This window comes from Protopterus annectens, chromosome 6.part1, assembly GCF_019279795.1.
Source record: "Protopterus annectens isolate FY-2018-M chromosome 6.part1, PAN1.0, whole genome shotgun sequence".
NCBI lineage: Eukaryota > Metazoa > Chordata > Ceratodontiformes > Protopteridae > Protopterus > Protopterus annectens.
In genome coordinates, this window is record NC_056738.1 from 37,696,299 (window position 1) to 37,713,258 (window position 16,960).

The 16,960-nt window shown below is 38.7% G+C and overlaps 1 protein-coding gene across 2 annotated transcripts in view; it reads left to right on the forward strand.

The window, feature by feature from the left end:
* Positions 1-16,960, forward strand: part of IFT172 (intraflagellar transport 172) — a 3,348,311-nt gene that overhangs the window by 2,747,427 nt on the left and 583,924 nt on the right. For both annotated transcript variants that reach the window (XM_044075467.1, XM_044075468.1), the window contains exon 39: positions 13,500-13,589. In XM_044075467.1, coding sequence (XP_043931402.1) covers positions 13,500-13,589 — 90 coding nt within the window. The remainder of the gene's footprint in view (positions 1-13,499; positions 13,590-16,960) is intronic.

Consider the following 16,960-nt stretch of genomic DNA (forward strand, 5'->3'; position numbering starts at 1 on the left):
TCCTGTCTCCTTTATGCTTACCCACCCCTTGCTTCTCATCCCCAAATTTCTTCAGAAAGCCCTTTGGTTGAAGAGCAGAGTGATCCTCATTGCTCCATTCTGGCTTTGACAGGTATGGTTTCCCTTTCTTTAGTCTCACGTACTACGTCCCCCTTGGATGCTGAATCCCAGTCCAGACCTCTTAACTCACCCAGATATTGCAGGTCTCAAGCTGACCGCATGGTTTCTTCAGTTCCAATGATGGCAAGACATTCCAGGCTTTCTTCCCCAGTTTGAAAAATCTTAAGTCTCTTCCCATAAAGCTTCTACTAGAAACGTTTACAAGAGTAAATGGAGAACATTTGCTATTTGGGTTCATCAGACACAATTAGACCCCTTTACTGCTCCAATTTCAGCAGTTCTAGACTACCTTGCTTCGATTTTCCAGGATGGAACAAGTTTTTTTACTATTAAAGTTCAATTGGCAGCCACCTTGAACTATCATATCGGGGATAATGTTTCTCAATTAGCATCATCCAAATTGTGTGAAGTATTTCTTAGGGGTACTTTCTTACTTTTACCTCCAGTAAAGGACCTCACCATGATTTTACAAGCCTTATTGCACTCCCCTTTTGAACCATCAGCTAAAGTGGATCTCAAATTTCTTTCTCGGAAAACTGTGTTTTTGGTAGCTATAACTTCTGCAAGACAGGTATCAGAACTCCAAGCACTGTCTTCCAAATCACCGTATTTCTTTTTTCACAAAGATAGAGTTACTTTATACACAAATTCTTCTTTCTTACCAAAAGTTATCACTGAAACCAGTATCAATCAGGTCATCAATTTGCCAGTTTTATTCCCTAAATTTAAAAATGGCATACAATATATTCTTCATCTTCTTGATGTTCATAGACAATTGTGTCTTTACCTGGACAAAACCAAAGCATTCAGAAAATCTGAACAACTGTTTCTGTCTTTTTCTAATATAAGGATGGGAAGACCAGTTTTTAAAACTACCCTGGCTAAATGAATAACAGGTTGCATTTCCTATATTTATTCATTGAAAGGTATTGCCTTACCTAAATAACTGAAGGCACATTTAACCAGGTCAGTGTCTACGTGACCAGCTTTTTTTCCAAGAGCCTCTGTTGACAATGTTTGTGCAGCTGACACTTGGTCTAATACTCATACCTTTATTGTGCATTACAAATTGGACATAATTTCTAGAAACGGAGCTGTGTTTAGTTCCACGGTGCTCCGGAACTTCCTTCCATGAGGGCCACCCAAGGTTACTGTAGCTGGAGGACTCTGTCCCATTCATTGAGCAACAAATGAAAATGACAGCAGATAGAGAAGTTAAGTACTCACCGTTACATCTGTGTTGTCCATTTTAATTTTTCCTCAACTTCCATCCCACCATCCCCCTGTCCTTGACCCTGGGAGAGACCTAACGGAAGAGTGGTTAGGAACCATAGTTCCTGTTTGAGCTCCTGATCTTTCATCTATCACTTTCCTGTAATAGTGTGATTGTATTCATATATTAGCATAGTGTGTATAATAGCAGCAAACTCGATTTGAGGTATTGTAATGGTCAGGGCATTATGGATAAGGGATGAGGTCGAGATTTGGATCCTAGAACCTTTAGAAAGTGGCCAAGTCAGATCCGATGGTCAGATCTGAACCCATTCGTTGAGGAAGAATGAAAATGGACAACACAGATGGAATATTATGTTGAGTACATAACTTCGTTTTCCTAACACCTGCAACTCAGTGCTCCAGAAATTTCCCAGCTTTAAGTGACATTTTGTATGAAAACAGTACATCACACAGAAAAATAAGAATTCTGGTTCATCTTCTCCAGTATCCTTTGTTGACTACTTCCATGCAAGTGGAAACAATATTTCCAGCTTTCTTAAAGAGATGAGACCAATTCTGTCAAAAAGCAGAAATATCTAAAAATAATGTGGAAGGATTTCCCTGCAGGGAATTTTCTGCCCGAAATAAGGTGAAACACCGAGATCCTGTGAAGCCCAGAGGTGCACTCTCAAGGGCAGTGAAAAAGTAATGAAGTTGTCTGTGCTCTGACTGCTGATTTCCATTCCAGGTCTCATGCATCACCAGCCACGGCATAAGTGTAGAAGAGAGCCAGAACTTTTTGAAGACTGGACAGGATACAACCTAACTAGCCAAAGGCTGCTACAGCAGTGAGTAATTTGAACAGCTTTGTTACAGTAAGTGCAGCTTACACAACTGTGCTTCCCAGTGTTTGTACTTTTGAGAAAGCAGTGCATCCTCTTATTTGAAATAAAAAACTGTCATACTGTGGCTGCACACTGACATTTTTCGAAGCATTAGATTCCCATATTTGGAAAACAAGACTTATTGTGGTAGAGTCTCTGGAATTTTTACAGCAATATTTGAGGCTTGTAGTAGAATTTCTTCAGACCCTATGCATAAGTATAAACTGCAATAAATCAATTTTAATTCAGCATGGACATTGACATACCTAAATATGCTACTTGATTCAGTCTCAAGAGTTCCCATCGTACAATTCTCATTCCCCTAGAAGAATATTTTCAAAACTTGTACCTCAAGACTCTGGATGCATGTTAGCTTGCATTCTGATGGTTCATTATGCAAGACTGCACACAAGAAAACTGCAGTGGGTATTAAAGAGTGTTTGGAGTTAAGCTTCCAGTTCTCTAGAAGCCACAGTTCCGACTGAATTTAGTGGGGAGGCAGTTCATTGGATGGTAGAACCCTCACAGTGTATTAAGGAGAGTGTACAATTCCACAGACTGATTATGTATGATAACACATTCATTGGACTATTCTTGGGGTACCCATTTCAAAAAGCTGTGTATACAGGGGTACTGATTTGGACAGAAAGTGTCTCTTCCCATCTGTGTCAAAGAGATGAGAACAGTTGCATGACCTCTGGAGGCATTTTAGGAAAATTTTCACACATGTTTGTTTCAGATCACTACAGATACTACTACAGTGAAAGATACATAAAAAACATGAAAACATAAGGGCTTAATAGTTTTGCAGAGAAGCAGTGGTGCTATTGTAATGGGCAATCCAACCCAACTTGATTGTGGAGCAGTCTGTTTCTCAGAGGAACAAAATATATGAGCTGGTTCCTTTAGCAGACAGATTTAAGAATGGCAACTGAACAACACAGTCTTACAGTAGCTTGTATATCTTTGGAGCATGCCAAAAGTGGATTTGTTTGCTACTCATCTAAATGCACATGCTTCAAGGTTCTGATCTCTAGTTCATCACTTAAATACTAAGAAGCTAGACACTGTCACTTTTTGGACCTATAATTGATCCATTCTTCTCTTTAGTTCTGCTCATTGAAAATATTCTTCTAAAAGCAAAAGAATGCAGGGCAAAACTGAGTCTGATGACCACATTGTCTAGTCAACTATGACTTTCTCTTCTTGTGTAACTCAGTAGCTCTCAAGTTTTTCAGCTAGCTATCAAGTTTTTCAGCTTCCTCTGGACAAAGCAATGTCAACTCAAATGCCAAAGTTCTTTATTCAGGTTTGAATTCATAGTTATTTATCTGGGAGAGTATGATTTTTATTTTTATTTTTGTTAACTGGGTGAACCCACTACACACAAGCACCAACTTCTTTTGGGGTCACCTGGTAAACCTGTCTGGTTAAGTGACTTGCTCATTGTTAGAAAGTAGGCAAATGAAGGCTGAGGTAATCAAATCCGGAACTAAAGCTAAAGTTCATGAGCAGTTCATTGCCTTATGTGTACTGAGATGCAAGACATTTCTTAGCTGTTTTTCTCATATGGAGTACTGAAAATCCTAAAAAGAAACTAAGTGGTATACTGCTAAAAAATCACACGTTCAGAAAAGCTCAACATTTTCAAAGTTGATAACAATGTGGCGTTTACAGTTGCCCATTTCTAAGACTTTTAAAAATCTTTCATCCATCTCTCTGAAACTAATTTAGTCTACATTTTAATTAAAGGTCATACCTCTGAAGTATCATCATATATAAATAAATGCATTGCATTATATACCAGCTAATCCTTGTGTTAGAAATTTTATTTTTTTTCCAACAAACATCTTTATTAAATTTTCACAAGAAGACCTCAGAGGACCAGAGAACTGAGACCAGTTGCCAGTTGCCAGTTGCCACTCCGAACTACACTGAATGATATGATTGTAAAACATAAAAACTTTTTAGGGTACAAAAAGAAATACGATGAAGTATTTCTGGAAGTAGACCAACATTGCCTCAAGGTATTGGACAGAAAAACTAAAAAGTTGGAAAGGGACCTGCTAGAATATAGAGACGGCAGAGCTTATCCCTTACCAATGGGCCAAAAACTAAACACAACAAGTCACATTAGTGCTGACAATGTGGCAGGGAATGATAATGTCACTAACACTCCTGATGTGGATGCCCCAAGGAGGAGTGAGCGTTTTAGCACAAAAGGGAGGTAATAGTTCTCCACATTTTTTTCAGTTCCCCCAGGGCAGACCAACGGGGAGGAATCAGTCTTATCACCAGCAGAATTGGGGGAGGGGGCGCAAATAATTTCTATGCTTGATGGGTTCCTCTAATGAAGAAATTATTGAATCTGGCAGTAAATGTATGGTGGTGACTAACAATAATTTCACCCTTTACAATTTTACTGAGCAAATTATAACACCTGACTATTTCGAATTATTCATCAAAGGACTTCATTTTGTCCCTGCTAAGTCAGCTTATTTACCTAAATTACTGGTGGAATTAAAATTGTTTATTAGGAATTTAAATTTGTCTCTTTATTTCAAAGGCCAAAATGTCACTGATAGTGCATTAACAATTTTGATGTCAACTTGAAACAATAGAATCCAGTAATGAAAGCAGATAAAGGGGAGGAGGGTGATTTTGATGGAACTACATGCATGACATCTTGCAGGACACAAATACATATGAACAAGTCTCTAGGAATGAAGTCAATGTAGCATATGCCAATATCAATTATTTGATTAAAGATCATTTGCTACAAGGATGTATCAATGAGAGATTATTCAATTTTTTATATGTTTCTAACCCTAAAATTCCGATTATATGAACTCCCGAAAGTTCATAAAGGGTTGGAACCTCTCAAATTTCGGCTGTGTGGTGTCAGGGGCAGGTGGCATTTAGGGTCTTGAGTAAAATTAGTGGAACATAATTTAAAAGCTTTGTCTCCTCACTTCCTCATATCTGCAAGGATTTCTTGGGAATTCTTAGCTAGTATCCCATGAATAGTTATCATCCTGATTTGTTAATGATAACTATTGATGTTGCAGTGTTACCTAGTATACCTCACAGTATTGGTATTGAGTGGTTCACGGAGATTCTTGCTACTGAATCAGGGTTAAACAGCAATATGGTCAACTTAACAGTTGAATTTATGGAAATTATTTTGAATAATAATTACATTTTTTTCAGTGGGGAATTTTTAGGCAGTGCAAGGGGTGGCCATGGGTGTGCAGTGTGTCTCCTCCTACGCTAATATTGTATTACACAAATGGGAGACTATGGTCATTCATACATCTGACTGGAAGAACAATATCATTTTTTATAAACGTTATCTGATAAGATTAACAACACATTCACATCTCAGATTTTACATTTCAACAGTTTCCACCCGCAATACACTAAAGAGGAATAGTCAGAGGACAAATGATACGAAGCCTCTAGAATGTGTAGTACCCTTGATATTTTTGAAGGAAATTTTGTGCATATCAACTCTATTTGAAGAGAGAGGGTATCCTAGTTGGTTGGTTAATGCATGTGTGGCTGAAATTAAGGCCAAAAAGAGATTATATTATCCCCCACTTTTAGGACATGGTCTTCTTTACCTAACAACAACAAACAGGTGCACACGGAAATCTCTAGAGGTTTTGTATACGTTTTTTTCTTGAGGACTCAGAATTTATTGATGAAACAACATGCTGTATCTATCTTTATTATCATATACAAGATGACATTAAATCTTTTTTACCAGATAAAATACATTTTATTAGGAAGCGTGACACAAACCTAAAAGATATGTTGAGTGAGCACAATCACAATCATTGCTATGTTAACAGCAATTACACAAGAAGGGAGAAGGGAAATGTGGAGCATGCAACATAACCAATGCATGCCTATTCATGTTGATGAGTTGAATCTCATCTCATCTATCTAACAAATGTTAATTAAGCGTGAAATATTTTCATTTGTAATCATTTTGAGTGGTTTATTTGGGTATATGCTTAGAGTGTTCTGCATTTTTCTGAAAAAACTTAGGACTAGGAAAAAAAAAAAAATATATAACATATATATGATATTGAAAAGAAAAAGAGAGTAACGCTTTTCTCAAGTTTCTCTTGAAGTGTGTAATGGTATGGTCATTCTAAATTCATCATTGAATTATGAGGAAAGAGGGGACCCCAGAGGAGACTCGTGAGAACCTACTTGGTGAAACATGTGGTGGCACTAGATGCCTAGATCCAGATGCCACCCCAGATGAGAGTGTCATGACAGTTAAGGTGCTTAAGAAAATTAGAAAAAACAAACTATAATATATATATATATTATATTATTATTTTGTTTTATGTATTTTTTGGCCCATTTTATTTGAAGTGACTTCTAGTTTGAGGCTAGTTACACTTCTAGACCACTGATTTGGGGTTGTTGTGGTGACACATCATCATCATCTTTGGCATAGTTTTAGTATGATGTTTTTTTTTTATATAGTAGTGTGATTGATAATTGTTGACAATTGTTTTTTGTTTTAGACCCTTTTAATTTTTATAGCTTTTAATTTTTAATTAGTATTTTATTTTTATTTTTGGGGCATTTTCGTTTTGTGGGGCATATTATTTTTTTTACATTATGGTATTATTTTAATCCAATTTTATCAGAGTGTATTGTTTATTTTATTATGTACATCTTTTTTAATTATTGGGGTGTATTTGTTAAAATAGCTATTTGACTGATTAATTGGTGTCAAAAATTTTTTTTTTTGAATAATTAATGGGATATCCTATGTGTATAAATAAAGGGGATGGCTATAGCATGTTACAACTTGAGACAAAGCCTGGGATGCCCAGCAAAAGCGCCGCTTTTTTTTATTGTTGTTGTGGATTATTAAAATCAACTTGATGTGTATGCGTGCTGATTTTTTTTTTTGGACAGTTTTTTTTTCTTATGGTAATTTTTACTTTTATTATTACAACTATTGAAGGATTACATACTACATACTCAATAAAAACAATCCTGGCAACTGGCAACTGGTCTCAGTTCTCTGGTCCTCTGAGGTCTTCTTGTGGTTGTTTTCTTTTGTCGCTTTCTTTATTAAATTTTCACATATGACATAGGCAATCTCACATTTGTGTAAATGAAAAACAAACATGACATCACTTTAGCTGCAAACATTATACACTACAGACACCATTGAAACAACTGTAATTGCAGACATTATACATAACTTATAATATGTCCAGCCATTGTCAGTTAAGCATTATATAGCTCATTCAAATCCTGCCTCTTAAACTTTTTTCCTTCTCTGCATACATTGTTTCCACAATTCCCATTTTTTTCTTATGTAGTTTGCTCCTTCCCTTTTCTAAAGATCCTAATTCCAGTTATTTTATCAATATTACTATATTCACTACTTCTAGTAAAGTTGGTCTAAATTTTGATTTCCATTTTCCAGTAATTGCTTTTTTGGCAGCCACCATAATTATACTCAGCAAGGCTTTACTATGTCTAGGCAAATCCGATTCTGTATCATAACTCAAAAATTCCCCCAGTGTGTCCAATCTGCTCACCCAGCATCTCCAACAGAGCGGATTGCAGGGAATCCCTAAAGTCTGCCAGCTCATTACACTCTCAAAAAACATTGTTCCCAGCCACCTCTTTCTTGGCTATCACACCTCCAGCATTTCTAGCCATCTGAGGAAAAATTCTTTGGAGTCTACTTAGGGTATAAAAATACCTATGTAAACACTTCCAGGAAAAGATCTAAATCTTCTAGACTTTGTTGCATGTTTGGGAGATATACATATATCCCCTGATTGTCTGTTCGGGAATTGCTTATCCAGTCTCTTCCCAATCCTTTCTAAGCTCCTGTGATTGATTCTTATAGTCATCATGCAATATTTTATAGAATTTGCTAATTATTCCTTTTTTAACAACAGCTTCTGTTCTAGATTGTATTAAAAACTCTACCATTGCTGGTCTTTCATTTAGGAGCCCCCTATTTATTTCTATTTGCCTATACTCTGACAATCCTTGATAGGGAAGACAATCTCTAACCTGCAGTCCAAATAAATTCTTGGTCTCTTCCAGTTCTGTTACCTTTCCCTTTCTAGTTATTTGCTCCCAATAACTTGCTTCCTTTGCCAGATTTCTCCAATAAATTCCAGCCTCCTCTTGCCTAATATCTGTATCCCTAACCACAGTCACCCCTATTCTCATGCCTGTTTAGTTCTTAGAATACTACCTGTTATTTTATGAATATAATACTCTGTATGGTTTTTGTTGTTCTCCTTAAGAGTCTGCATCTAAAATCCCAATCTATCCTTATTTCTTGAACTTCCACCCAGTATCATCATCATTCCTTTCCACTTTGAGTTATAGTTTTCTTCTTGTACTATATATAAGAGCCTTAAGTGTGTTGCTCTAAAATACACCCTAAAATTGGGTAATCCTAGTCAACCTTGTTCTATTGGAAGAATCATTTTATCCCAATTGACCGTTGGTGTCTTTCCTTCCCAGAAAAAAATCCTTCAACTCTTTTTTAATTGCTATCCACAGCGTCTCCTCTGGTTGATAAAAATATGCCTGACCTGTGTATAACACCAAAAGGACTAAAAACATTTTAATGGCTTGTATCCTACTATCCACAGCCATATAACAAAGCTTTCAGTTTCTCAATTTTTATATTATCTTCTGTTTAGTCTCTTCCCACATATCCTTAGCTGCCACAACACAGTAATGTCTAATCCATACTCCTAAATACTTCATTTTATCATGTCCCCATAAATATGGATATTGTTGGACCAACTCATGTGTAGGTACATAATTTACTGCTATTGCCTTTGTTTTAGCTTCATTAATTTTGTATCCTGAGAAGATGTGAAACTGTCTTAAAATGTTCTAAAACAGTGTAATATCCCTTTCTGGTTTTGTCATGTATAAAATAATATCATCTGCAAATAGAGCCAGCTTTTCTTGGCTACCATACCAGTTATAAAATTGAATTTCCAAGTCCCTTAGTTTCTTTGCCAATGGCTCTAAATGTAAAGCAAATAAAGAAGGAGAAAGAGGACTCCCCTCCCTGGTTCCTCTGTTCAAACACAGCTTATCTGAGAGGAACCCTCCCACTTCAGTTCTTTTCTCTGATCCTTCATATATCCTTTTGATTAACTTTATTGTATCAGGAAATACAAATGCTTCCAATGCCCTATTCCTAAAATCACAGCTTACTCTGTTAAATGCTTTCTCTGCATCAAGGCCCACCAATAACAGAGGTATTTTTTTACATTTTGCTTTGCTCTGGATCATCTTGTTTCTGTTAATGTCAAATGTTTGCCTCCCCTCCACAAAACCACAGTGATCCATATCTATAAATTTTGGCAACACCTCACCACAGACCCCAGGGTGTTCGCCAAATGCATGATAGTAGTAGCGGCTCACTTGAGAGTGCAGGGATTCCAGGTCTTTCCATACTTGGACGATTAGCTCATAACTGCTCCTACCATGCATCTTTTGATAAAAGCACAAGATTATGTACTCCAGCTCTACTCCCACCTAGGAATTGCCACAAATCATAGGTTCATAGGTAGGTACTAGACTGTTGGCCCTAGGGCCTATATAAGCCTAGCCAAATGTTTCCCTGGCTTTTGCCACCCAAGAAAATTATTTTCTTCTGCCCCTGTCAAGCAGAGCCACAGAAGTGATCCCCGGGGTGAATTTCCTATCTCCCATCCAGTCATCAAGATTTTTCTTGAAGTGCTAATGAGGAGCTTTGTTTGATATAGATAGGTAGTTTGTTCCAGAGTATGGGAAGTCTCTGAGATAGGAATCTATCCCTCCAGCATGTTCTGTTTATTGTGGTGACAAGGTTTAGGTCCCTAGAGCATGAAGCTCAGAGGGATTGGGATTTCTTTATGTGGAGCATGTCCAACAGCTCTGGGTTTGACTTAGCTTTGTATGTTAGGCAGAGATCACCTCTGAGTAGGCGATATGCGACAGAGTAAAGCTGGAGCTTTTTGAGACGGTCTGCATAGGGCATCTGTTTGAGGCTGGTAATCCTCTTTGTGAGGTATTTCTGTGGCCTTTACAGTTGTTGTAGATGTCTTGTGCAGTACATACCAAAAGGGGCATTGTACTCTATAATGGGTCTAATGAATGATGAGTAGAGGGGAACAATGACCTCTTTTTCCTGAATGAGAAACCTTTTGTGATGAGGTGTGCCACATAGAAAGATTTCCTGACTACTGTGGCGATGTGATTATCAAAGGAGAGACTACTGTCCACCTGTGTCCCAAGGTCTCTTTTCACACTTTCACAACAAATCTCAGAACCATTTCAAATATTGGAGTTCATAGCGGCTTTGTTCAATATGGCATCAGTGAAAGCTTCCCTTCCCTTACCAAGTATACAAACAATTCGATTTTAAGTCAAAAAGATAATTCAAAACTTTCCTCTAGCAGCTCGATTGATTCTACAAGCCTTGGGGTCAATTTCTACTGCGATACTTCTGGTCCGTTATCAAAAGACCATATGAAAATTCTTCAATAGACCCTAGCAACTCAGTGGTCTGTTCTGCACCAACCTATGTCCACTCAGGTCAGAATAACTCAGGCATGCAAAATGTTCCTCTTGTGGTAGATTTCCTTAGTCCAAAACCATAGTGACCATGGATGCATCCCAAATTGGGTGGGTGGGGCACTTATTGGGAAAGACGGTCCAAGACACCTGGTCCCCTGAACAGGCCAACATGTATATCAGTGTCCTGGAAATGAGAGCAGTACTCCTAGCATTGCAGGTCTTCCAGGACTCTCTCCATTCCAGGGCTATTATGATTCAGACGGACAGTATGTCAGTAACATGGTGCATCAACAAACAAGGAGAAATCAGATCTTACGCCTTGTGTCGACAAGCTCTGAGATTGTGGCAGTGGGCGATCTCTTCCAGTCAATTTCTAACAGCAACACACATTCTGGGGAAATCTAGCTTAATAGCATGGAAGTTGAGCAGGTCCATGTCATTGCCTCATGAGTGGTCTCTCAGCACGAAAGTTGCAGTAAAGATATTTTAATTATGGGACCAACCTTGCTGTGACTTCTTTGCATCCCCCTTCAACAACAAATACAGCAGGCTCTTTGCCTTGATCCCTCCACCAGGGAAATAACTGAGTGACACTCTACTCCATGACTGGCCCCTCGGTCTCCTTTACGCTTACCTCCCAACACTGTAATCCCCAAGTTTCTCCAGAAAGCGTCTTGGTTGAAGAGCACAGTCGTCCACACTGCACCTTATTGGCCTTGTCAGATTTGATTGGTCTTTCTTTGGCCTCATCTAGTTCACCCACCATGGATTCTGGATCCAATTCTAGACATCCTGCCTCATCCACCAGACATGATTCATCAGGACATTTCAGGCCCAAAGATGACTGCATGGTTTCTCCACTTCCATTACTAGCCAGACAGCCAAGGCTTTTCTTCCCAGTACATTGCATTCTTTTGTCTTCTCATAAAGCTTCCACTAGGAAAATTTGCAGAAGCAAATAGGACGATTTGCTTTTTGGGCACAACAAAGAGACATTGACCCTTTTTCAGCACCAGTACCTAAAGTTCTTGAGTTTTTGGTTGCAGTTTTAATGATGGGGCAAACTCCATGACTGTTAAAGTTCAGATAACTGCCATTTCTAATTTCCACATAGGAGTAAATAATCCTCCTTAGCGTATTCTAAACTTTGTAAGGCCTTTCAAGAAGAACTTTTCTTCTTAGACCCCCTTTTAAAGCTCCAACTTTGCCATGGGATTTGAACTTAGTATTACAAGCTTTAATTCAATCTCCATTTGCTCCATCAGCAAAGTGCGAACTAAACTTTTTAACCTGCATTACTATTTTTTAGTAGCTATAACCTCTGCTTGAAGAGTCTCTGAACTTCAAGCCCTATCTTCTAAGTCTCCTTATTTAATCTTCCATAAAGATAGGGTAGCTTTATGAACCAACCCATCCTTCCTTCCTAAGGTGGTGTCAGAATCCAACATCAGTCAGTTTATTAATCTTCCAGTTTTCTTTCGAAATTTCATGAACAAAGGAGAATGCATGTTACATTTGTTGGTTGTTGACAGACTTTAAGCACAACGTAGGCAACAGAACAAAAAATTTGAGAAAAAACGATCAGTTATTTGTTTCCTTTGTGTAATCAAAATTGGGCAAACCAGTTACCAAGGTAACTCTAGCCAAATGGTTAACGAATTGCATTTCCTTTGTCTACAGCAAATTAGGTTTGTCTTTGTCAAAACCTTTAAGAGCCCATTCAGGTAGGTCCATGACAACTTCACCACTGTTTTTATCCAGGTCTGCCATGGACAATATCTGTGTAGCTGCAACTTGGGTTAATCCTCATATCTTTATTACTCATTAGAAATTGGATATGGTCTTGAGGGTAGAGCTGCCTTCGGCTCAACAATGCTCAGGAATATCCTTCCTTAGATGGGGGTTTAGGCACCGAGATATTTCCCTGTGCTACATTTGTTTGGGGAGACATGGCTGAATTGACATTCAGATGCAGAAAAATATAGCAGTGGTGTATTCCCTGTGAGTAAAGAGAAGAATGCTGTGCCATGCCCACGACTTCAGTAACCAAATGCACAGGGGAAAAATAATGTCCATGGTCCCCAAGGCAACATTAGACAGCAAGCAGTATGGCAAGCGTCAGCAACAGTATGGCCAATGGGCATTTCAGTGGTAGTAAAAATGCAGTGAACAACAGACAGTGCATTGATAACGGCATGTAAGGACCACTGGTCCCCTACTCAGTGTCTATGGAACATTACTAAAATGTGTTCTGCATTATAAATGTGACTACAGTAATTTGCAAGATTTCCTCCATGCTGTAGGTCACTTTTACATGTTGTAGTTAGTTAAGCATGTAGTATATAATGAACACAACTCTCATTACTTCTTCTACCCCCATGCACTTGGTTATTAAAGCTGTGGGCATGGCAGTGTGTGCTTCTTTTTGCCCACAGGGAATTCACAACAGCCATATTTCTCTGCATCTGACTGTCACTTCAGCCATGTGTCCCCAACCAAATGTACCACAGAGAAAGTTTTTGCTGCCTAGGTGCCTGAACCCAAAAATTCAGAGATAATAACAGATATGTTTATGTACACTATAGTTCCCCATAAACATTGAGTAACAGCTTGAATTTTCTGTATATGCCAGCGACATTTTTGTGTAACTATTTGAGTATCCTTGTCATGATCTTATTTGTTTTTAATTTTCAGCTTGTTGGAGTGGATGTCATGGCAGCCCTTGACATGTATGCTGAAAGGGGTCAGTGGGAGAAGTGCATTGATACTGCAGGAAAACAGCAGGTGAGCATCACACTCTCTCTCAGCTTGTATGAACAATTATCATTTTCTTAAACACACCACCGAAGAGTTAAAGAAAATATTGTACTTCAGACAGGCTGTGTAGCATAAGCAACTGTTAAGAAAAGAAAACCTAAAATATGGATGAACTTTCTGGATTTCTGCAGGATTACATATCACTAGAAGAAAGGTCACAGCTATATAGATTAGGGAGGAAAGCACTGGCCTAGGGAACACCTGCTCTCTGATTTAGCTAAAATACCCACTGGAAAGGTCATGAGCACAACACTTGCTAGCTCCACTGTGTAGAGTTTTATCTACAGACTTCTCTGACTTGTAACTCTCTCTAGGTCAGTAAACCATGTGAGCATAATATTCTTGGAAGCTGAGCAGATTTGCCTATTTTCCTCTTCCCTCATTACTTTTCCCACATGAACTTTTGGTGACTTGAAACTGGCCTGTGTAGACTAGTCTTTTGTTGCTCAGTCTAAACTGTATCAGACTAATCATATTACTTAATTACAAACTTACAGCTTTTCCAATTTTTAAAACTATGGATAGTATTTTAGAATCTTCTTTTTTGTCTGTACATTTTTTGTTTTATTATTTTTTGGCACTGTCATAGCTAATCATCAGCTGCTCCTACTGCCTTGCCTTGATTGGCAGGTCTTCTGAACCTTTCCAACTTCCACAGGACTTACTCTATCTGTGTTTGGGGCTATTAAGGAGATCAAAGTTTCCTGGGGTAGCATCACACTACTTGCTGAGGCAGTGCTTTTCCCTTTTTCACCTCCCCTGTGACCTGCCCAATTGCATCCTGATGGAGGGTCATCCAATAGACATTAGAACTGAACAGCTTCTCAGTTCTGTAAGAGGATGACATCAGCAAGACACTCCTCCCACTCACAAATAGAACTGAGCAGTTATTTCCCACTCTCCACTATGGAAGTCAAACCATTTGAGTACCCCCCCCAAAAAAACACACACACACACACACACACACACACACACACACACACACACACACACACACACACACACACACACACAGAGCACACCATCCTCCCTGTCTACATCAGGCACCAAGCCGCTATTTGAACTTGGGTTATTTGGGCTGTAGTCAGGACTTTATCCTTCTGTGTCACTTGTGCAGTCCTTATTTACCTGTTAATTGACAAAGAAGTGTACTGGAAAGGTCAAAAACATTGATAGATGCAGCAGCCTACGAAACATGGAAAGCTGTCTTTCTGTGACATCTGAAACCCTGGTTCATTTAGTGAGGCTGGAGGGACTGTTACAGATGTAGGACCTATTAAGTGAATGTCAGCTGTACTGCCTTAGGAATGGGGTATGGGACTTTCTACCACTATCTTGCCCCCTGGCAGAGGCAAGAGTGTCAGCAGATGTGGATATTATTACATTGTACTGCTCTAGTGATGTCTTTAACTGGACTGACTTGGTAACATCTTGCTCTACTCTACTGTACCTCATCTTGAGGAACAGTTCCTCATCTTGTCTCAGAAAAATTTCCTGGGTTTGTCACACATTTAGTGCTATAATTTTGAACACAGTAATCCATGGAAAACCATACTAAATCATATTGTCATACTAGCAAAGCAATATGTAATCTCAGACCAAGTAATTTTTAATAATGCTGTCAACTCAAACCGATCTTGGAGTTGGTATATTTATTTTACGGGGGGGGGGGGGGCAGAGCCCCTCACATGGGGGGTGGAGGGGGGCTTCCCCCCCCTGCAGAAACCTAGTAGAAAGTGTGTTTGTTAGGTAGGTGGTGGTGTAGGTGGGGGGATCTTATTTACTTGTGCAATGTAGTTTTCAATGTTATGAAACACATTTTCAATATTTTGGGTTTTCAGTGTTTTGAATTTCCGATGTTATCGTCTCAATGAAATTCAACGTAATGAAATTTCAGTGTTATGAAGTAGACCCCTGATGGGATATACATTCAAGCCACTGTGACTCTGCACAGTAGATGCTGATAGGAAAATGGTAAAACCTCCCACTGATGCATAAAGACTGTCGCATCCTCTCCTTAGGTCCTAAACAGGGGGCTGTCCCTAAACTGACTCTTGAAAGAAATTTTAGGGGCTGATAAAGGAGAGGTAGATGACAGGGGAAATTAGAAGATATTCAGTTACTGGAGTGCCAAAACATTAAATTAAATAAAACAGCACTTGAGAGGAATGGCTTTTATAGTTAACTATTGTGTAAGATGAATCCTGGTGGAGAGGTAATACACCTAAAGCTTGCTATGTAGCATACTTTTATAACAAATTCTATCATAGAAAGAGATTTCTGAATATTATATTTTAGAAAAGAAACAGTGGTAGTTCTCATTGAAGAAAATAACTTAAGGTGCAAGTATTAAGCGTAAATCATGTCCATAACAGAATAAACTTTGTAGAAATATTTTAGCAAGCGGGTACTTTATAAAAGAAACCACCAAAGTGCCTTACTCTTCAAAATTTTAAAACTAGGTGTTACTGCCCCCTACTAAACGTTACACTACCTCTTCAGGACCACCTGTGTGCTCACAGAAATTGTCAAAATGACTACCTTTTATTAACACGGCCACTCTTTAGTACCACAGTAAGAGAAAGAGCCTTTTCCAGGCTGGGAATTGCAATTTGGAACAAATTTCCCACTGTTGTAAAGAATCAAGAAACCATTAAAGATTTCAAAGAAGCCTTTAAAGAGCCCCTCCTTCCTGAATCCTCCTGCAGCTACTGCTTTGATAATGGCTAAGCAGCTTTTGTAATTTATATGTCCAGTATACATTGCACTAAGTATATGCTATATTCTTTTGCATTGTGTGTGTGTGTGTGTGTGTGTGTGTGTGTGTGTGTGTGTGTGTGTGTGTGTGTGTGTGTGTGTGTGTCTGTGTGTGTGTGTGTCTGTGTGTGTGTGTGTGTGTGTGTGTGTGTGTGTGTGTGTGTGTGTGTGTGTGTGTGTGTGTATGTAGGTTCATAGGTATATACCAGGCTAATGACTACCAGGTCCTTTATAAGCCTAGCCACACAACCAAAACCAACTGAATCCCATGTATAAGCCTAGCCACACAACCAAACCCAACTGAATCCCATGTTAACATGTGCGCCTTAATTGGAGGAGATAAGTTTGTTAGGAGGGGTATGTTAGTTGGGGGGACATGTTAGGAGGTTGTAAAAAGTTATGTGGTGGGCTATGATAGTTAAGGAATGTTTGCTGTCATCTTCTGTCTGTAAGAGGCATAGGGGCCAGCCCAGGGATGAATTTTTTTTCCCCATCCAATGGTAAAGGTTACTTTTGAGGGATGTGTATAGACCTAATTCACATGGATGGGGGGAGCCCATTCTAGAGCATGGAGATCCTTT